Below are 20066 nucleotides of genomic sequence, written 5' to 3'. Positions count from 1 at the left end.
GACTGAATACCACCTCTGAGCCAGCCACTGGAGAACCAGCAGTGAGTGAAATAGCCAGGTTCCTGGCGCCTTGGAGCGCCATCTGGTGGTCAGAGCCAGCAATGGACAAGTAAATGGGCAGGCTACTTTATCAATAAAAATTTAAATAAAATCAGGAAGCTGTGATGAAGAGTGGGTTGGGATAGGAGCTGGAGCTGCTCTGGATTTGATGCGCAAGGAAGGCCTTGCTTAGGTAACTTAAACTGAGCCCTTAAGGAGAAAGAGTATTCCAGGGAACAGGTGCAGAAGCTCTGAAGCAAAAACCACTTAGGGGTGTGTGAGGAGCCCAAGGGGCGGACCGTGGGGCTGGAACATCAGAGGCAAAGGGAGGAGGAGCAAGAGACAAAGTCACGAAATAGGAGAGGGAGCAAGAGCCTGATACTTCAAGCTGCTGGGGAGCTACTTTAGACGTAGTATTTTGAAGGCCAGAGGCAGCCACAGAGTGACCCTCAAATAATGTCTCATGTACCCCTTTTTAACAATCCGGTAAGAAGGCTGGTGTGGCTCAGTGGATTGAACACCTGCCTGCGAACTAAAGTGTCTCGAATTCAATTCCCAGTCAGGCCACATGCCTGAGTTGCAGGCCAGGTTCCCAGGCGGGGGCGCGCCAAAGGCAACCGCACATTGATGCTACTCTCCGTCTTTCTCCCTCCCTTTCCCTTTCTCTAAAAATAAATAAGTAAAGTCTTTTAAACAAACAAACAAAAAAAGGCTCAGCAGTGACTCCCTGCGTGGTGACGGTAGCCTGGACTAGGATGGAGAGAAGTTGGGGCCCTGCGCAGTATGTCGGGGGCCCAGCCAACAGGCAGGGCTGGGCACAAGAACAGGAGCGAGGGAACCCAGGACAGGAACCTGGGTTCAGGCGTGTGGCGCAGCCCCGCGAGACCAGGTCGGAGCGGCTGATTTGACCTCGCACCTAGGCCACAGGAGTTGCACTCTGGAGACCCTTGATCTGCAGATGGTTGTGAGGGAGGCAACTTGGGAAATCCGAAAAGGTTGCTGTCCGCAGCCCAGCAAGCGAGGACCCGCGTGGCCTCGGGCAGGGGCGGGGCCCAGGCCACACTGCGCAGACTCCGGAGCTAGCCGTTTCCATGGCAGCGAGGCCCACGCGCCCCAGCAGCTCCGCAACTGTCGCGTCCCAGACTTCCACCCCTCGGGACGCCCAAACGTGTCAGTATCCCCACCTCTGCGCCGACTGCTGCCCAGGGTTTTCTCTGTCCCAGGCCCCACCATGGGCGACCTGGAGCTGCTGCTGCCCGGGGAGGCTGACGTGCTGGTGCGGGGACTTTGCAGCTTCCCGCTGCTGGAGATGGGCTCTGAAGGGTGAGGCAGCTGGATCAAGGGCCCGGCAGAGCCATGGGGTCAGAGTCCTTGAGTGGGGGGGAGTTCCGACATTGGAGGGAGGGGTTATCCAGCATGGAGGGGCCCCCAAGTAGGGAGGTAAAGCTCCCCAAAATACAGGCATACAGTCCCGGGCCCCCCGCCCCTCGGCCCCTCAGGTTCAGGTTACATTGTCATGGGACTCAGCCCCCACCCCGTCCCACTGCATGCATGTGCACACACACACACCCTCTGGGGCAGGTGGACCCAGCAGCATGAGAACCTGGAGAAGCTGAACATGCAGGCCATCCTTGATGCCACGGCCAGCCAGGGCGAGCCCATCCAGGAGCTGCTGGTCACCCACGGGAAGGTATGCTGCCTTCTCCCGCTCCACCACTCTACCCCTGGGGCGGGGCTGTTCTTCCCTCCAGCTGGTACACCTGTCCTCCCTGAAGGAGGAGGAGTGTGTTATACCTTTGGTTTTGCTCCACTACTGGACACAACCCTAGCATGCCAGGCCAGGTGCAGAGTGTAGGGTCACTACAAAGACAGTTACAGGTCCTAGAACGGCCGAGACTGCAGAGGAAGGGCCCAAGTTCCAAAGGCATTCCTGAATAGACTTTCAGGCTGGAGGGGGCCCCACTGAAGTGGGGGTGGGACTCTGGCGTGGAAGGAGGCAGCCTTCCCATTACGAGAAAGAAGGAGTTAGAAACCAGGATTGGTTTGGTTGGAACTTGAGCCAGGAGGTGGCACCAGTAGAAGACCCAAGACATCACTTGACTAAAGGGTTCCTCTGCAAGGAAAAGGGGGGGTTCCCTCCTAGGGTGGAATAGGAATGGGGTCCTGTGAAGGGCCCTAGCCAAGAATGAGGCCAAGGCACACAAGAGCCTCAGGAAGCCAGAAGACAGGGACCAGAGGGAGGGCCTGCACAGAAGGGCTGGACTGAGAGGTACCTGAATGGGGGCAGAGGGGGCACATATACAGGGGGAGCCAGGCAAGGACCAGTCACAGGAAGCATGGGAGGGGTCCACAGAGATGTTGGGGACAGATAGAAATGATGGCCAAGGTGCAGAGGAGAGGTCAGGAATGTATTCATGGGGCATAGGAGAGTCTAGGGGCCCAGGGGAATTTGAGGAGAGCTGGGCTAGCCTGAGCCAGGGATGGAAGGTTGCCAGGCCAAGGTAGGCCTTCTCATTCCTGTCCTTTCCTCCCCCCTTGAAGATCCCGACGCTGGTGGAGGAGCTGATAGCAGTGGAGATGTGGAAGCAGAAGGTGTTCCCTGTGCTGTGCAAGCTGGAGGACTTCACGCCCCAGAACACGTTTCCCATATACATGGTGGTGAGCTGGCCTGCTCTGCACCCTGTGCCCAGGGTCAGAGGACCCTGGACTAGAGAAGATAGCTGCCAGCCCCCACGTCAGCAGCCCTAGACCCTGTCCTCCTCTCTGTCTGCCAGGTACACCACGAGGCCTCCATCATCAATCTCCTGGAGACTGTGTTCTTCCACAAGGTAAGGCACCAGTCCTGCCCACTGGCTACTGCCCCAGGCCAGGTCCTGGTGGCAAGGGGGGTTGTGTCTGGGGAGGGGGACATCAGAGAGAATGTTTCCCCTCCACCTGAGTCCAGGAGGTGTGTGAGTCAGCAGAGGATACTGTCCTGGACCTGGTGGACTACTGTCACCGCAAACTGACCCTGTTGGTGGCCCGGACTGGCCATGGTGGCCCCCCAGAGGAGGAGGAGTCCCAGTATAGCACCCCCATGCAGGTGGGCTGAGGTTCCCTGGGGCTGGCAAGGGCTAGACCCAGGATCCCCGTGGCCTGAGCACCGCATGCTCCGCAGGAGCTCCAGAAGCAGGCAGAGCTGATGGAGTTTGAAATCGCGCTGAAGGCACTCTCAGTGCTCCGCTACATCACTGACTGCGTGGACAGGTGGGCTCCCCTGCCTGGCCTGGGATCGGCAGTGGAGGACTGGGAGCCTGGGCCTGTCACCTCTGCTTATCTCTCTCCACCCCCATTCCTAGCCTGTCCCTGAGCACCCTGAGCCGCATGCTCAGCACCCACAACCTGCCCTGCCTCCTGGTGGAACTACTGGAGCACAGTCCCTGGAGCCGGAGGGAAGGAGGTAAGGTCCTCCTCCTACTCCTCCTGCCTAAGCCCTGGCTTCCAGGATTGACAGAGATGGGCAGTGTACACCCAGGCATACAAACCCTGCCCCTAGCCCACAGAGGACATCAGGATGGCTCACCAGATGTGGGCCTAGATCTAGACTCTGCAGCAGGCAGGACTTAGAACTGCTACCAAGGACCCACCATGCTCCGGAGCAAGCGGCACTGCAGCATGGGCTAGTCCTGTGCCCAGGGCAGTGGTCAGTCCCCGAGCCCATGCAGCTGGCTCACTCGCAGAGCACACGATGCCTGCACCCAGTATGCTGGTTCCTCCCCACAGGCAAGCTGCAACGATTTGAGGGAGGCCGCTGGCAGACAGTGGCCCCCACAGAGCAGCAAAAGCTGAGCAAGCTGGATGGGCAGGTGTGGATTGCCCTGTACAACCTGCTGCTGAGCCCTGAGGCCCGGGCCCGCTACTGCCTCACAAGCTTTGCCAAAGGACAGCTACTCAAGGTGGGGACTCCCCCCATACCACCCCCACAGTCCCAGGGCTGCCCCTACCCCATCCCTGCTGTTTGCCTTTGCCCCGCCCCACCTCAGGCCCAGTCCTATTTCCAGACCTTGGCCCTCAAGTAACAGCAGTTAGTGGGATGTGGGGTGCGGTCCCCAAGGCACCCCTCAGCCCAGCCCAGGCCCTGCCTGTTTCTTGACCTTCTGGCCAGCACCATTTCCCACTGGCCTCCCCTGGACACCCTTGCAGCTCCGGGCCTTCCTCACAGACACACTGCTTGACCAGCTGCCCAACCTGGCAGACCTGCAGAGCTTCCTGGCCCACCTGGCCCTGGCTGAACCCCAGCCCCCCAAGAAGGACCTGGTGTTTGAACAGGTAGGCACTAGGAAGTTAGCTGCTTGGGACCACCGCTCACTTTGCCAGCTCCTCCCTGCCACTCTCCGCTTCTCCCCCACCGCCCCCTGCAGATCCCAGAAATCTGGGAGCGGCTGGAGCGAGAGAACAAAGGCAAGTGGAAGGCTATTGCCAAGCACCAGCTGCGGCATGTATTCAGCCCCTCAGAGCAGGACCTCCGGCAGCAGGCGCGGAGGTGAGGCCTGCTGAGCTGGCAGACAGTGTGGAATGGATGGGAAAGGCACGAGCATGGGCGGGGTGCTCCTGTGTCCCCACCCACCAGGCCCAGACAGGCCCTCCTGACCCTTTACCCAGGTGGGCCGACACCTACAGACTGGACGTGCTGGAAGCAGTGGCTCCAGAGCGGCCCCGCTGTGCCTACTGCAGCGCAGAGGCCTCCAAGCGCTGCTCACGGTGCCAGAAGGAGTGGTACTGTTGCAGGTGAGGGTGTCCCAGGACTTGGGTCCCTAAGCCCCACCCTCACACCCCCATGAGCACTGCGTCCTCACTGGCCCACTTGCCTGCAGGGAGTGCCAAGTCAAGCACTGGGAAAAGCACGGAAAGACTTGTGTCCCAGCAGCCCAGGGCGACAGAGCCAAGTGAAGGCTGCAGCTGCTGAAGGCCGACCACCAACGCCACCCTTGAGAACTCAGCCTGGCCTCTGCTAGAACCCCCATCTCCCAGGTGGAGCGGCAGGCAGGGCGGAGCGGCAGTCCAGTCTCCCCCAGCAAAGAGCTCCCCACCCCCACCCCCACCCCGTTTCCTGCCCCACCCAGCGGGTAGGCTTAGGGCGCTGCCTCAGCTGGGGCAGGCTGCGGCCTGGGCGAGGGGCGAGGGCCGGATGTGGGGACCCTCTTCCTCTTGCATGGTAAAGTTGGCCTCCAGAAACCTGCCTCTCTCCGCGTGGCCCTTTGCACTCCCTCTTCGTCGTGAGGGGGAGGGGAGTAACTCTCGGGATGAAGAGAGGGAAGGACAGGGAGGGCGGGGACTGGGAGAGAGTCCCCCACCGCTGCCCCCTCCGCCCCTCTTTGCCTGTGGGGCGACACAGCCCTGGCGCCCAGGTTTCCATTGCACAGCTCTCTCCCACTGCTCTGCCTCAATCTCCGGGGCGGTGCTGCATCGAGGCCCGCCCCAAGGTCCCGCCCGCCCTGCAATTGCTCGTTCCCAGAACTGGCCGAGCCCGGGCGGACCAACCGGGCCATGTCCGCTGAGCCTGAACTCATTGAACTGCGGGAACTGGCCTCCGCGAGGCGCGCCGGCCCAGGTCGCGCCCGTCTGGAGCGCGCCAACGCGCTGCGCATCGCGCCAGGCACAGCCCGCAACCCAGCAAGGCAGCCGGTCCTGGGCCGTGGCCACCGCTTCCAGCCTGCGGGGCCCACCACGCACACATGGTGCGACCTCTGCGGTAACTTCATCTGGGGCGTCGTGCGCAAGGGCCTGCAGTGCGCGCGTGAGTAGCAGCCCCATGCACTATCGAGAGCTAAACGGGTGGTCAAAGGGCAGCACTGCCGCTGACGGACAAGTTGCGACAGAGAGGGTAGGCTGGGATGTCCCCAGGACCAAGTCCGTTACCCTGACCCCATCAGGGAAGTGAGAGTGGGCACATTTCATGTCCTTGCACACTGCACCTGTGTTTGGGACACAGCCGAGCAGAGGCAGTTACCAGTGAATTCCAAGGTACTGGTTTCAAGTTGCAAATCTTTAAAGTACCTTGGTCCTTTTTGAGAAAGGCTTTGTGCCTACAGTCTCTTATGTCCGAAATTTCAGGCCTGCCCCTTCCCAAAGATTCACTCACCATGTCCCCTCCCAGAATCCTTTGAGGGGAATTTACCCACCTATGGGAGGAGGCCTGGAAAGCGTTAGTACCTTGGGTGGGTTCCCTGCAAGCAGGAATTGTTGTCTTCGTATAGCAAATACCTATCACAGACCGAGTCAGCTAGGTGCTACAACACAAAACACAGCCACACACCCAAGGCCCTTCTGCCCTCTCTGGTACCAGCAGCAAGCTGGTAGAGCAGAGGTTGCTCTCCACACAGCTACAATCACTTGGGATGCTTTTATAGCCGTCCAAACCCCTCTGCCTGGACCCTCCCTCAGACCCGCTGAATCACTCACTGGGAGTGTACTCTCGATTTTTAAAAGCATCTTTCTAATATGCAGCCTGGGTTTCGAACCACTGCTCTAGACCATTTAAGAACTGAAGGAAGGTGTCCTAGGCCTGCCTGCCTGTGTGTGCATGGAGACCTGCTCATTTGGCATAGGATTCTGTCCTGAATTCAGCTGGGAGGAGACACAGGAGATGTGACAGAATACAAAGCATGAACTAGGGCCGGGATGTTGCAGTGTTCCAGAGAAATAAAGTGGCCGTGGAAATAAAAAAAGAAAAAAAAAACCCACAAACCAGGACAATTTCCATGTGTATCAGAGGCAGAAACAAGGAAGGAATGGAAGATGAGCTGGGGTTTCTTGCCTCATACAATTGGGAGAATAGTAGCAATCTTGACTGAGATGAGGAACTCCAGCGAGGGTATGTTGTGGTGGAAGAAAAGGGAGTTAAATTTCGGCCACGTTGGGTTGGAATGTCTGTTAGACACCCGAGTGAACATACCGACACATAGGGTTTGGTCTGAGGGTAGAAGTCAGTGGTGGAAGCCTTGGAGCTGGGGTGGGGTGAGTACGCAGGGCAGTGACCAAGACCGAGCCCCCCGGGACACTCCGGCATCAGATGTGGGAGTTGAGACAGAAGGAAAGGAGCTCAGCAGGAGCTGTGGGAAAGCAGGAGGAAACCGAGGTCGTGGGAGCCCCTCGGAACCGAGGGGAGTAGCATTAAATGTTGCTGAGGAGGTGAGGATGGAGAATGGACCGCGGGACTCGGCGGCGTTCAGGTTGCTGAGGACCCTGACCAGGGCAGTTTCCTGGAGGGAAGGGCAGGCCTGACTGCAACGGGTGGGGAGAGTGAAGGCCAGGAATGAGTGCATGTAGATCAGAGCTGATACGTTTTGGTCCGGAAGGAGAACAGACAGATAACTCAAGGGTGACACGGGTTAAAGCACTGCTTTTCCCTTCAAGGGCAGAGAGAGGGGCTGACAATGTGGAAGCGGTATGTTCCGCCCCAGGCGCTGGAACTCCAGCTGTGGAGCCTGCCTGGATCCTTAACCGCTGAGGCCTTCCTGCCTGTTTCCAGACGCGGGGAGGGGGGTCTAACACGAGAATCTGTGTAGCAGTGGGCGGGAACGGGGCCTCAAGGGCAGTTAGGCAGAGCCCAGCGGTCAACGTCCTTCACCCTGGGGCTTCTCTTCCATCCCTGGGACACCTCTTCCATCCCTGGCACACTTCTCGAAGGCAGCCGGAGCTGGGGCTCCTCTGCCTCACGGGCAGGCCTCTCTGCAGATTGCAAGTTCACTTGCCACTACCGTTGCCGCGCGCTCGTCTGCCTGGACTGCTGCGGACCTCGGGATCTGGGCTGGGAACCGGCGCTGGAGCGGGACACAAACGTGGTGAGTTTGGGACAAGGGGGCTCTACAGGCGAGGAGCGGCCCCATCTCAGGCATAACCCAGGGGTAGCCCACGACGCGAAAAGATCCGTTCTAAGAACGGATTTCCGGGCGGCAGGGGGCTAACCGCGCGCAGGCTCGCAGGGGTGCCGTGAGTGCTGCTGCCTGTAAGAGAATTGCCCAAATCCCCGAGGCTCGGTGCCTGCGCAATTTCCGCACCTTTCCGCATCCGGTCCTGCGGCCACGCTGGTGCACATGCGCACAGGCGCGCGTGCTCCCACTTGTTCCCTAAAGAAACTGGGACCTAGGGGCGGAGCTGAGCTGAGCTGCCAGGGCGGTGAGATCATTCTCTGACTCACCGCGTGTGGCCCCGCCCCTCAAAGTTTCTCCTCCAATGAGACGAGGACAAGATAGACCCTGCCGGCCAGGTTTCAGTGTTAACGGTTGCCGCGCGGACATTGGTCCCAGCGCACGCGCACACGGGCGCGCGCTCGCAATTGGGGCGGTGGTTGGCGGCTTCGGGCGTCCAGGGCTCAGTGAGCTAGCTGGTTAGCTAGCTGGTTGGTGGGCTTGGCGATGGGCGAGGCGCCCGTGGGGACACCTTCTTTCGAGATGACCTGGAGCAGCACGACAAGCAGTGGCTATTGCAGCCAGGAGGACTCGGACTCGGAGCTCGAGCAGTACTTTACTGCGCGTACCTCGCTGGTGCGCCGGCCGCGCCGGGACCAGGTGGGGACCTGAGATTGAGGGTGGGACGGAGGGCCGGGGGCGCGGTCACTGGTACTCCGCCCCTCCCCGGTAAGGTTACGCAGCAGGAGAGTTTGCGGGCATCCCCGCGCTCCCGTCAGCGTGGGTACCGGACCTTTCGGGGGCCAGCCCCTGTGTCAGCTCAGCGTGTCGGTCCTGGGTGCCCAGGCCTTGCTCTCTGTCACAGACCGGTTGAACCAGGGGAAGCAGCTACGTGGCTTGAGGTAGACCAGGGACGGGCATTAGCCATCTATGACTAAAGCCGACTGCGCAGTCTGGACTAGGACCTCGATTTCCGCCTTCGGGGGCTCCCTCCCGCTCTGGGAAGAAACCGGGAGGAGGAAATGGAGAGGGAGGAGTCCTCGCCGGGAATTGAGAAGTGTTTTTAGGAAAGAGGCGAGGCATGGTCTGCGCCCTTCCATACGCACTCCTGGATGGAGCCAGCTGAGTCTCCACCTCTTGCCCGTCCTGGCCTGTCACCAGCTTTTGGAATGTGGAAGATTCTGATCCCCACTTTGGAGTGGATCCGGAGTGCCGGCTTTGGGAGCACATACACAGACATTGGACCGGATCTGGAGATAAGGGGTTTAGAAATGGATGGGCAGGAAGCCTCCTCTTGGACTGTAAGCATCCAAGAGCACTTCATCCACAAGAGATGGGGGAAGGCTAGATTGTAAAATACCTGAGGGGGGGTCGAGAGAGGGGGGGTTACTTATCCAGGAGCAGCTGTGCCTCTTGGCATCTCCTAGGTGTCTCCTTGCTCAGAGATCTCTGTGCTGTGTGCCATGAGTGTGGCTGCCAGGTTCAGATGACTGACTGTTCTGGAACTGGCACAACTCAGGGGAGCATCCCGGCCAGAGCATCGGAAAAGAGACAGGGACTATAAGGCTGTGTATCTGGCAGCAGTGTAGCAGAATTCCTTACATGAGCCAAGAGAAGGGAGTTGTCGATTTCTTTAAAAGATTTTGCTTATTTTTTTAGAGAGAGGGAAGGGAGGGAGGAGAGGAAGAGAAATATCAATGGGAGAGAGACATTGATCAGGTGCCTCTTGTACATGCCCTGACCAGGAACTGAACCCGCAACCCAGGCATGTGCTCTAACTGGGAATCAAACCAGTGACCTTTTGTTTTGCGGGATGATGCCCAGCCAACTGAGCCACACTGGTCAGGGCTGGATATTTGTTTAGATGAAAAATTTATACCTCAAAAGCTCAGCCCAGAGCTTTCAGGCAAGATTTGAGTGTGGATCCCTGAAATTTTCTCTGTTCCTCAGGCCTGAGCCATTTTCCATTGTGGAAAGGTGAGAAAAACCACAAGACACTAACCAACTAAAAGGAGGCTAGGGAGTCCCAAGTTTTATGTAAAGTAAAACCATCAGTCACTACGGACAGTGGGAGAGTGGAGAGTTGGTTGCTATGGTGCAGGGATGGGAAATTCCATGGTCCTGCTGTGCACCCCTCTGGGATGGTGGTTGGAATCCTCCTCCACTTTGGAACCATAAAAAGAAACTTCCTCCTCTGAAATCCTGGTAGGACAGTCCAGTGCCTCCAGTCCAGGTCCCTTGTTTCAGGAGTAAATAAACCAAAGGAGGTTCACCTGGAGAAGGAAAGGGGCTGGAACTGAGGTCACACTGCCTCCCATGGGGGGAAGGGGGGAGCCTGAACAACCTGGGAAGGGAAGAGGAAAGAGCAAGTTTTCTCACTCCCAGGCTGGAGCTCAGAGCCATCACAAGGAAGAAAAATAAGTTAGTGCCATTCCTGTGCCCTGTAGTACTGTGAACATAACTCTCTCCCTTCCTGCCCTGGCACTAGGGCCTGCCGAGCTTTCCTCCTGCCCCTGGCACTCCTCCCTGGGGCACTGCTTCCTTGGGCCTAAGCACACCCTCTCTTTATTACTGGCCTCTAGCTCTCTGTTACCCCATTTTCCAGAGCCCACAGCATTTGTTCTTACTAGCCTTATGGGTTTCCCACCGTCCCCGACAACATTAGTGCTAGTTTTCACTGCTCTGTGCTCTTCTCCACCCAGGAGCCCTTTGGAAACTTGCAGAAGCAAAAAAGCTTCATTTCCCAACCCTCCCCCAATACTGTTTTCCTGTTGGAGCCGCAGCCTTAGTCCTCAGCACCATGGACTTGCTGGCTGCTGAATGGCAGCAGGTTCTAAGTGAAGAGCACACTGCTGTGGACTCCACCCTATGCTCTCATCTGTCTCCCTGATTTGTCCCCATCAGATGATTTAAACTTAGGGGCCTCCAAAGCAGCAGTCGGAGAGAAGCTTGGCTGTCCTGGGCACAAGGTTAATCAGAGACCTTCTGGCAAGAACTCCCTTGGGACTCGGGACAAGGCATTAGTCAGCTGTGGTGTCAGCTTTGTCTGTGACCCCCCCATTCCAACCAGGCCTATCTGACCTCAACAGGAAAGGAAGTAAGGCTGACGCAATGGGATTGAGGGAGTTGGATAGAACATTCTTCAGTGCCCTGACTGCCCTGGTCCGTACTCCACCTTTCTGATAAGAATCCAATTCCGGGGGGAGTGGGGGAGGGGCTGCATGGCAGAACTAAAATTTTTGCACTGAACACCCACACAGCAGGGAGGAGGGGCACAAACCTGCATGCTTGGTGCTTGTGGGGCAGGCTTGTTCAGGAAGCTACCTGTGCGTCAAGAGCAAATGGGATGTTCCAGTGGTTCCTCACAATGTCTGAGGCATGTAGGGCTGGCCCCAAGTCCTCTTGGGGGGAGGACATTAATGTCCATCATTAATGTTGGAGAGGCTGCCCTTCCCCTCCTGCCCACTGGTGACCGGGCTCCGGGTGCGCACCAGTCATCACACTTTTCACCCTACAGTGTGGGTCATGGCCATTTGCCAGGGCCAAGTGGCAAACTGGGCCGCCTTCTCCAGGACACACACCACCCGCCTGACTAAAGTGCGGGGACCAGGCTGAGCAGTGGAGAGGTAGTTCTGCTGCACCAAGAGCCCTTCCTCGGATCCCCCCATCTTTTCCTGGTCCCAGACCTTGTGCCTGCAGTTGCTTTGGTTTTAAGGTACCTTTAGGGCCTCACTGGGACTTATACCCCATCAGGGGGCAGAGAGTAGCCCAATGATTCTGCCTTTGCCGTCTCCATCCATAGCATGGAGAACCAGGTGCAGTGATGGGCTCCTCTCATCAGGCTTGAACTCTGTCAGTTTCCAAAGTCCACCCCAGGGGCCGTTTTTCAGAGCGGTCCATCCAGGGCTCACCACTCTGCCTGAGCCATGCGTGGCAGTAGGATGGGTTGCTTAAGACTCTGTGCTGGCCTGTCTTTCAGGATGAGCCTGTGGAGTGGGAAACACCTGACCTTTCTCAGGCTGAGATTGAGCAGAAGATCAAGGATTACAATGGCCAGATCAACAGCAACCTCTTCATGAGCCTGGTGAGTCGACAGCCTGGGAAGGGAGGTAGGGGAAGCCAGGAATCCAGCCACGTGCCTGATGCCCAAGGGGTCACAGTGGGTGGTCCCAAGCAGTGGTTTATTCACACCCAGCCTAGCCCCATGGGGAATGGCAGCACCCAAGTCTGTTCCTTCTCACTGGAACCTAGTCATGGTTCGGTTCTGTCCTCCAGAATAAAGACGGCTCCTACACAGGCTTCATCAAGGTTCAGTTGAAGCTGGTGCGCCCCGTCTCAGTGCCCTCCAGCAAGAAGCCCCCCACCTTGCAGGACACCCGGCGGGGCCTAGGGCGGAGCACAGCTGTGAAGCGCCGCACCTCCTTCTACCTACCCAAGGATGCTGTCAAGCACCTGCATGTGTTGTCACGCACGCGGGCACGAGAGGTCATTGAGGCCCTGCTGCGCAAGTTCTTGGTGGTGGATGACCCCCGCAAGTTTGCGCTCTTTGAGCGGGCTGAGCGCCATGGCCAAGGTGGGCTTTCCACCTCACCCCACCTTGGACGAGGGTGTATATGCATGTATCTGTGCATGCAGGGGCCAAGGGGACTGGGCCTGCCTCTAATCAAACCTTCCCTTCCCCCCTCCTGGATCCTCAGTGTACCTCCGGAAGCTGTCGGATGACGAGCAGCCCCTGCGGCTGCGACTCCTTGCAGGGCCCAGTGAGAAGGCCCTAAGCTTTGTCCTGAAGGAGAATGATTCTGGGGAGGTGAACGTGAGTACACAGCCCCCCTTCCTTTCTTGGTTGTCATAGGGCAGGCCTGATGGGCTGCAGCCGCAGTAAGGCATGGAGGCGGGTAGGGGTGAAGGACAAGCCCTGCAAAGCCCCTGCAGGAGTGTGGGAGCCTTGTGGCTGAAATGAAGGCCTCCTGGCCAATCATACCAAGGTCTAGGGCCTGTCTTAAGAAGCCAGGAGAAAATAAAATTAAGCTGAAATGATAAAAAGAAGCCAGGAGAACTGTCTTGGCGCCTAGCTCTTTCCATTGTGGACAGTCCTCAGAAGATGCAGGTGTCCATCTGACAAGTTGGTGATCCCAGACCAGGTCAAAGCTGCCCAGACGGACACGGGACATCCTGGAGGCTCTCCTTCAGGCGCTGGGGCTTTTTATCTAGAAGCTTTCTGGCTCCAAGGTGCTGGATCCACAGAGTGAGATTAGACTCAAAGTGTGTTGTGACCACGGGTAACTGGGAACATCTGGTTTGGCTGCCTGTCTGTGAGGTGACTACCCTACTTTGTGGGCCCTGTCTTCTGCACGGACTTGGTGGCAATCCTAGCACAGACCATTTGGGCATGAACCTAATATTAGGAATTCCTATCCCAGCTGTGTGACCTCGATGTTCTGGTCTTCTCTGGGGAGGGCTTGCTGGCTTGGCCATGCCCGTTGCAGCCTTTGGCACCCTTCTCCCTGCAGTGGGATGCCTTCAGCTTGCCTGAACTACACAACTTCCTTCGCATCCTGCAGCGGGAGGAAGAAGAACATCTCCGCCAGATCATGCAGAAGTACTCCTACTGCCGCCAGAAGATCCAGGAGGCCCTGCGTGCCTGCCCCTTGGGGTGACCTCTTGTACCCCTGGGTGGAAGGAGAGTAGGCAGCACCAAGGGTGTGCCGTGTGAGTGTGACAGGGCCCGTGTGGCCTGAGGAATGAGTGTGCGTGGAGGCCCTCATCTTGCTGGTGGAGTGAACCCAGACAACTGCAAAGGAGCTGGCCCCTGTGTCCACCAGGCTATAGCAGAACATGGCTCTGCCCCTCTGCCATTCACGCACTGAGTCATAGTGGGCCAGGGGCACCCTGGGAAGCGGCTCCAGTCTTGCAGCAGGGATAGAGCAGCCAGAAATCTCAGATAATCCGTGTCTCAGATACGAGAATCTTGGAGACACAGCAAATGGAATAGGGTCATGTTTGCAGGGGTGAGGACCCTCTTCTATGGGGAAAGGTTGTATGTTTTGGGTCTTGAATGGGGTCTCAGGACAAGCCCTATCAGAGCCAAGAGTGGGTGTTCAAGATGAGTCAGGCATCAAGGAAGCGTCTAGGTTTCCCCCACAGTGCCCGCTGGTTCTGCACACATCCTGGAGTCAGGGTGTGCTCACAGCTCAGGGCTCATGGTGCAGCAACAGTGCCTCAGTGCCTCCTCCGAGGAGGATGTCCCCGGGCCTGGGGTCTGTGTGAGTGTGGGCACTGGCCCAGGTCCATGCCTCGTTTGCCGGTCAAAGCCAGGGTCTCTACTTCAGGTATTTTGATGATGTGTGTGAATGTATACTATTTTGTGGCCTCAGCTGAATGCCTCCTGTAGGGAAAGGGGTGGGGGTGATGGTCATCATCAGGGCCTGGGGCCTGAGAAAATTTCGCTGAATAAAGACTTAAGAATCTGCATTTGGACTCTCTATTATGGGCCCTCAGCCCTGGTTGCCCTTTATGCCAGTGGCTGCCAAGGGTGATGGACAGAGTCACAAAGCACCCTTTCAAAGTCACCATGGGACCAATTCCTGAAGAATTTAAGGTACAGATGCGTAAGTCATTGCTTAGCACCCTGGGGCTCAGATCTTTGTGGGGGCAAGAATATTAGCTGCAGCTAGAGCTGACGGAAACCACACCCCGCAACTTGTGAGAGGCACTTCACCAAATACTGAGCCTCTGTTGTGGGCCACTCACGCTCACGGCCCGGAAAATACAGCCGTCAATTCTTGCCTTCACGAAGCGCACCTTTACGGCAAGTTTGGAAAAACTAAATTTGAATTCTACAGACCTGAATGTCGCTATATGACCACTGGCCAACTCCTCAATTTCCCAGTTTAATTTCTTCTACATGTGCAACAATGGTGATCACAAAATCGGTGTGGGAATAGAATGAGGCTAGACAGGCACCGTGCAGCCTGTCCTGGGGCCAAGCTCCGGAGAGCTGGTAGAGGGGAACCTGGTTATTGGGCAAGCCTACTGTACCTGACCTGGGTGTCGGCACGTCGGACACACCACACACGCCAAAGAAGTCCGCAGGACTAGTCAGCGACCGCTTTCCTGGGTGGAAGCTGCCCCAGCAGGCTTGTGTGGCTTTCCCGGACCTGACGTTTTGCAGTGCTTGCTTGGAAGCCTAACGTATGAGAGCGCCTATTGGTCTGCTCTGGGACGGACAACAGAAGCAGCCAATCAGAAAACGGCGTAAAGAGCGTGCGGAAACGGAAATGAGGTTTCCGTGGAGACAGCGGAGCCTGCGGAAGACGGCAGCGGCTGTACCTTGGATCCAAGGCAGAGAAGGCAGTGCATGGCTACGCCGATGGCCCTGTGAAAGCAAAGCGGCCGCGGGGTGCGCCATGCGCCAGCGGCCCTGACATGGGTGCCAGCGGCTCCAAAGCTCGGGGCCTGTGGCCCTTCTCCTCTGGAACGGGGGGCGGCGGCCCGGAGGCGGCAGCTGCTGAGCAAGCCTTGGTGCGTCCGCGAGGCCGAGTCGTGCCCCCCTTCGTATTCACGCGCCGCGGGTAAGGGCGCGATTCCGCCCCGGGCAGCACAGGAAGGCGGCAGGTGCCCGCGTCATGCGTAGCTCCCTCGGCTGTATCTTCTGCCCCGAGCTAGGACGAGTCGTAATTCAGGCCCCCTTTGGAACAAGGGATGCGAAAGCCGGCCAGTGGGTTCCTGAAGGCCTGGCTGCTCTTAAGTTCTACCTAGAAGAAAATTGGGCCTGTAGGTTGACCCTGGAGGCACCTTTAGGCACGCTAGAGCTAAGATACGCCTGTCCGAGACTTGAGGGCTTCTCCCTTTATCTGTTCACGCCCAGCTTACCAGTTGAAGGCTCGTATCCTACCTCTCCCCCAATTCTTAGGACGGGAGAATGACTCTTTGTTTCGGCTGTTAGTTACCGTTTCCCACAGTGGTGAGGTTGGACATCTGAGTGTAGGGGTTGGGAAAGCAGGACTGGACCTTAACGTTGGGGGTGGGGCCTACGGGAAAAACCTCACCGGGATATGGTCTGCCGATCTAGAGCGCAGACCTCCTCCCGCTCCCCAGAGATCCAGACAGGAGCATTAGATGGACCTGGCCCTGATGGTCCTGGGGACTGACACTCACGTGATACTAGAGATTTGGCTGTAGATACTTAGGGATACCCAACAGTGGAGGTTTGGCTACACCAACTACCTGGAATAAGTGGGAAGGATGCAGCTTTTCTCCTTTTAGACTACTTCCTAGCTCAGGCTTTGGACCTGGGCTAGTAGTGTCTCCTGGAGACTAATGTACTAAGACCACCATCCTGCCCCCATCTCGCCATCCTGGTGAGTGTGGCTTTCCCGGACCTGACTCTGGAAATCCTGGGTAAAAGCAAGGGACTGATGCTGGAGTGGTTCTTCTTGTGGAACAAACCAATGAGGAGAACAGCCCTGGCTGCTTGGACAACGTGCTCCTGTACAGCCTCTTTTCTTGGGTCTGACAGCACTGGCCACCACCCCACTTCTTGTTTCCTTCTAGTAGGCTGCAGACCCTAAGCAAGAGATTTTGCAGGCATGTATCTCCCCTTCCTCCCTCCTTTTGGGGATGGGCATGCTTCTGGTGGTCTATGGCATTGACCATGAGGAGGCTGAGGCTCCAGCCCAGCCTGTTCCCCTCCTCCTTCTCCACAGCTCCATGTTCTATGACGAGGATGGAGATCTGGCTCATGAATTCTATGAGGAGACAATCATCACCAAGAATGGGCAGAAGCGGGCCAAGCTGAGGCGGGTGCATAAGAACCTGATTCCTCAGGTGAGAGGCTGGGCAGTGGTCATAGAGCCTGTGTTGAGTGTGTTGAGGCAGACCCAGGTGGAGTCTGCTGTCATTGTGTGGGTGCTTGGGGGAGGAGCTGGGAAAAACAGGAAGGCTTCCTGGAGTAGGGGCACCAAGATGACCCTCACTAGCTTCTGTTTCCATGGCAGGGCATCGTGAAGCTGGATCCTCCCCGTATCCACGTGGATTTCCCTGTGATCCTCTATGAGGTCTGAGCCTGGGGGGTTGCAGGCCTATGCACCTCCTGCCTCAGCAAGAAACCCTCAGGCTCAGGGTGTGGCTTCCATTGAGGCACCTAGGCTGAAGCCACAATCCTGAATAAATTCCATAGGCCTGCAGTCTTCAGCTGTGAGCAGGGCAGTTCTGCAATGTTGGTTGGGTGCTGGTTTGCAGACATGAGGGTGGCTGGTGAGGGCTAATGAGAGTCACCAGCCCACCTTCCCCAGCAGTCCCGACAAGGCATTTGGCAGGGCATATGCTGATCTGGAACGCCTGGCTCCTGTGCCCTTGCTGGGCCTGCTTTCTTCCAGGTTTGCCCAGGGCCCAACCCTATTAGGGACTACAGCACTTTACAAGGTCTGCCTTCTTCCAGCCCCTGCGCTGTGGGAGCTGTACACAAGTGGGAACTTCCTTTCCCTCACTTCCTTTACCCCTTCGTTGGAGCTTTTTGGCCGTTTGCTACCTCGATTCCTCCTCTGTTGGACAGAGGCTGGGGGCAACGCAAGCCTGATTCTTCCTACCTACCTGCCCCTGTGTTCCCACCCCGAGACTGATGGACGTACAGTCTGCTGGCTGTTAATAGGAGGAGGGACTGGTATGGGTGGCATCTCCCTCTGCCCCTGACTGGGCCAATCCCACTGCAACGAGTTGTTGTCCTGTGAAGTCATGCTTCCCTCCTCCCCGCAGTTGAGAGGGCACAGGATGGGATTGGGAAGGGCCATGGTTGCCTGTGCCCACCCAGCTGCTCCATCTAATCTCCCTTTTGCACCAGCCATCCCCTGCCCCCCCCACCCCCACACACAGACTGAGAGGACACCATCCACCACCCTGTGGTGAGGGACAGCACCCTAGAGCGGGTACCAGTCGGTCTGAGCCCACTACTCCTTCCCCTGCAGTATGTCCCTACCTTCAGGATCAGTCAGGAGAAGGTACTGGAGCCCCTGGGTAGGGACAAAGGGGAGAACAACCATAAAAGGATTACTTAAAATGTGAAAGTTTGTAAATAGTCTAGTGCGTGATGTTGTTGGGGCAGAGTCTGACTTCTACGCAGAAATGACTTTTTTTTTCATTGTTTAATTCCTTACTGTACAAGCTTTGTGCTTCAAGACTGTGGGAAATGGTGTGGGGAGGGTGGCCCCCAATCTAGGAAGGCTGTTATTTGTTCGGTTTCAATAAAATTATTTGTAGACCCTGCATATGAGAGTGACATCCTCTTGGACTGTGATACCCAGCATCTAGACCACCACCTGCGTTCAGTAGGTGCCCCCTCCCCGCTGCCCCAACTCTAGCAAGGCCCAAGGGTGTCAGAGTCCAGTCTGAGGCCATCCCAGCTATGACCAGCAGGTGGAGCTGTATTCACACAGACCTCACCACAGGGCTCCTCTGGAAGGCAGACCAATCTGTCTATATTGTTTTCAATAGGTGAGGACCCTGGGATGCTTCATTAGGGATTGGCCTCATCTGCCTAGCTTGAGGTGAGAATGTGACCTCAGATGGGTCTGGCGCAGCTGTCCTGTCCCGGCAGTGCCACATAACCCTACATGAGGCCACCACCTGAACCCTATGGACCTCCAAGGCCCAACCTTAGGTGGCATCATGCCCTTGGTCTCCTGCCAGGCTTTGAATCCCAAATCCACCTACCTCCTCCCAGGACTGCCTGTGGATACCACCAGGGGAGGAGGCTTGGGGCCTCTGTTGCAGCAGACAAAGCCCAGCCACCCAGTGCTTCCTGAGCTCCCTGCCTCCAGCTGTCCCACCTGCAGCTGGCCCCCTGTGGACATGCAGCCTGCTGGAAGGCTGGTTCACTGCTAGGCCCAGCCCTTGGCCATTAGCCCAAGTCGCAGTCAGGGAGGAAGGAGGGAGTTCAAGCACACAGGCTTCTGGGCCTGGGGAGTTAGTCTGCTATGCTTTTGGAGGGTTAAACTGTCAAGTCCGGCAGCGTCATGTTGCGCAGCCTAGACTGACAGCACTTCGGGCACCTGACCATTTTCCCAAAGAGATGTCAGGCATAAGGCCCCATCCTCCGCTGTCCCACCTACTGACTGCCCCAGGGACAGGCTTCTGCCATGCCAGATGATCTATCTCCCGTTACCACTGTCCTAGGGTGGGAGAACTCCCTGTGCTGACCCCAACGCTGGAAACAATGGAGGTCAGGTCGTGCTTCCCCATTCCCTCCCACTGGGCTGTGCTCACTTCCTTCCTGAGGGCTGCCGGAGGAAGTATCCCTGCCCTGGGACAGTCTGGCCAGGTCTTTGTTTCCCCAGGGGCCCCCACCCTTGAAGCTTCCAAAGCCAGTGTCCCTTGTGGAGCCAGCACAGTGGTACAGGGACACCACCCTTTGTGCCATGTCTTGGCCTCCTTAGTCCTCAGGGGCAGACTCCAGGGTCTGCCCACCTCTCCCAGACACCAATTTTACTCAGCGTCTGTGAGGAACGAGGCCCTGGGCATCAGAGAAGTGGGCCAGTAGGGGAAAGGTAGGGGTGGGGGGGTAGGTTCAGAGTGATTTGAGGGTGTGCAAATTTATCCGCCCCTTGCTGGGACTCCACTGTAGCCTCCCCGAGGTCAGCACATTATGGACCCCTCCTTCCCACAGGAATATATATACCCCTTTCCTCACACATGTTGTGAGCAGCCCCTACTCTACAGAGTCTCGGTGCAATCCACACAGGAATGTCCCCCTGCAAAAACCTCCCAGCCTCTGCCCCACCTCCCACCCGCCATGGTCACACACATCAACATTACCACTCCATCATCACTCTTGGGACACTTCCTTCCCTTGGGACACTTCCGCTCCCAGTGGAAAAGAGTTGACTCAGCTCCTGGAATTTCTCCCAGCCCCTCCCCAGATAACCCTCCTTCCTGTCTTCATCACCTGCCTATGGGAAGTCAACTGAGCATCCCCCAAGTAGTCTGACCCCCCCCAAACCACCACCTCTGGGGCTCTCTCAGGTTATGGGATTTTAGAGTGGGTCTCAAATCCACTCTAAAGGCGCCCAAGGGAAAGGTGGCAAGAAGAGCATTCAGTGTTAAGGAAGCTGCCCCCATGGGGGACGCTGGTATCTGAGTGGGGTC

General features: G+C 57.3%; 3 protein-coding genes across 7 annotated transcripts; all 3 read left to right on the top strand.

Moving 5' to 3' along the window:
* Positions 1–1066: 1066 nt before the first annotated feature.
* Positions 1067–5319, top strand: ZMYND10 (zinc finger MYND-type containing 10). Of its 2 annotated transcripts, none has more exons than XM_053669316.1 (12): positions 1067–1362; positions 1621–1729; positions 2581–2697; positions 2814–2867; positions 2984–3121; positions 3197–3285; positions 3378–3478; positions 3802–3974; positions 4241–4347; positions 4440–4561; positions 4681–4806; positions 4893–5319. In XM_053669316.1, the coding sequence occupies exons 1-12, from the start codon at positions 1271–1273 to the stop codon at positions 4982–4984; spliced, it is 1320 nt and encodes a 439-aa protein (XP_053525291.1). In that variant the 5' UTR covers positions 1067–1270; the 3' UTR covers positions 4985–5319. The 2 variants fall into 2 exon arrangements, with proteins under 2 accessions (XP_053525291.1, XP_053525290.1); XM_053669315.1 differs by having other exon boundaries at positions 4222–4347.
* Positions 5320–5335: 16 nt separating this feature from the next.
* RASSF1 (Ras association domain family member 1) lies at positions 5336–14399 on the top strand. Of its 4 annotated transcripts, none has more exons than XM_037128515.2 (6): positions 5336–5756; positions 7756–7862; positions 11908–12012; positions 12204–12501; positions 12626–12741; positions 13439–14399. In XM_037128515.2, the coding sequence occupies exons 3-6, from the start codon at positions 12004–12006 to the stop codon at positions 13583–13585; spliced, it is 570 nt and encodes a 189-aa protein (XP_036984410.1). In that variant the 5' UTR covers positions 5336–5756; positions 7756–7862; positions 11908–12003; the 3' UTR covers positions 13586–14399. The 4 variants fall into 4 exon arrangements, with proteins under 4 accessions (XP_036984410.1, XP_036984409.1, XP_036984413.1 ...); XM_037128514.2 differs by having other exon boundaries at positions 5358–5815; XM_037128518.2 differs by lacking the exons at positions 5336–5756; positions 7756–7862 and adding an exon at positions 7890–8588.
* An 802-nt stretch (positions 14400–15201) lies between these two features.
* On the top strand, positions 15202–18188 carry TUSC2 (tumor suppressor 2, mitochondrial calcium regulator). Its single transcript, XM_037128624.2, has 3 exons — positions 15202–15499; positions 16634–16754; positions 16925–18188. The coding sequence occupies exons 1-3, from the start codon at positions 15354–15356 to the stop codon at positions 16988–16990; spliced, it is 333 nt and encodes a 110-aa protein (XP_036984519.1). The 5' UTR covers positions 15202–15353; the 3' UTR covers positions 16991–18188.
* The last annotated feature ends 1878 nt before the right edge of the window (positions 18189–20066 follow it).

This window comes from Artibeus jamaicensis, unplaced genomic scaffold (assembly GCF_021234435.1).
Source record: "Artibeus jamaicensis isolate MK-2021 breed Jamaican fruit bat unplaced genomic scaffold, CSHL_Jam_final contig_519, whole genome shotgun sequence".
In the NCBI taxonomy this organism is placed as follows: Eukaryota; Metazoa; Chordata; class Mammalia; order Chiroptera; family Phyllostomidae; genus Artibeus; species Artibeus jamaicensis.
This window is presented reverse-complemented; position numbering and strand designations above follow the sequence as displayed.

Coding starts and splice junctions, on each gene's coding strand:
- ZMYND10 (XM_053669315.1), top strand. CDS start 1,271: ATGGGCGACCTGGAGCTGCTGCTGCCCGGGGAGGCTGACGTGCTGGTG. Junction 1,363..1,620: donor CTGGAGATGGGCTCTGAAGG/GTGAGGCAGCTG, acceptor CCTCTGGGGCAG/GTGGACCCAGCAGCATGAGA. Junction 3,286..3,377: donor ATCACTGACTGCGTGGACAG/GTGGGCTCCCCT, acceptor CCCCATTCCTAG/CCTGTCCCTGAGCACCCTGA.
- RASSF1 (XM_037128514.2), top strand. CDS start 5,566: ATGTCCGCTGAGCCTGAACTCATTGAACTGCGGGAACTGGCCTCCGCG. Junction 7,863..11,907: donor TGGAGCGGGACACAAACGTG/GTGAGTTTGGGA, acceptor CCTGTCTTTCAG/GATGAGCCTGTGGAGTGGGA. Junction 12,013..12,203: donor GCAACCTCTTCATGAGCCTG/GTGAGTCGACAG, acceptor TCTGTCCTCCAG/AATAAAGACGGCTCCTACAC.
- TUSC2 (XM_037128624.2), top strand. CDS start 15,354: ATGGGTGCCAGCGGCTCCAAAGCTCGGGGCCTGTGGCCCTTCTCCTCT. Junction 15,500..16,633: donor TTCGTATTCACGCGCCGCGG/GTAAGGGCGCGA, acceptor CCTTCTCCACAG/CTCCATGTTCTATGACGAGG. Junction 16,755..16,924: donor ATAAGAACCTGATTCCTCAG/GTGAGAGGCTGG, acceptor TTTCCATGGCAG/GGCATCGTGAAGCTGGATCC.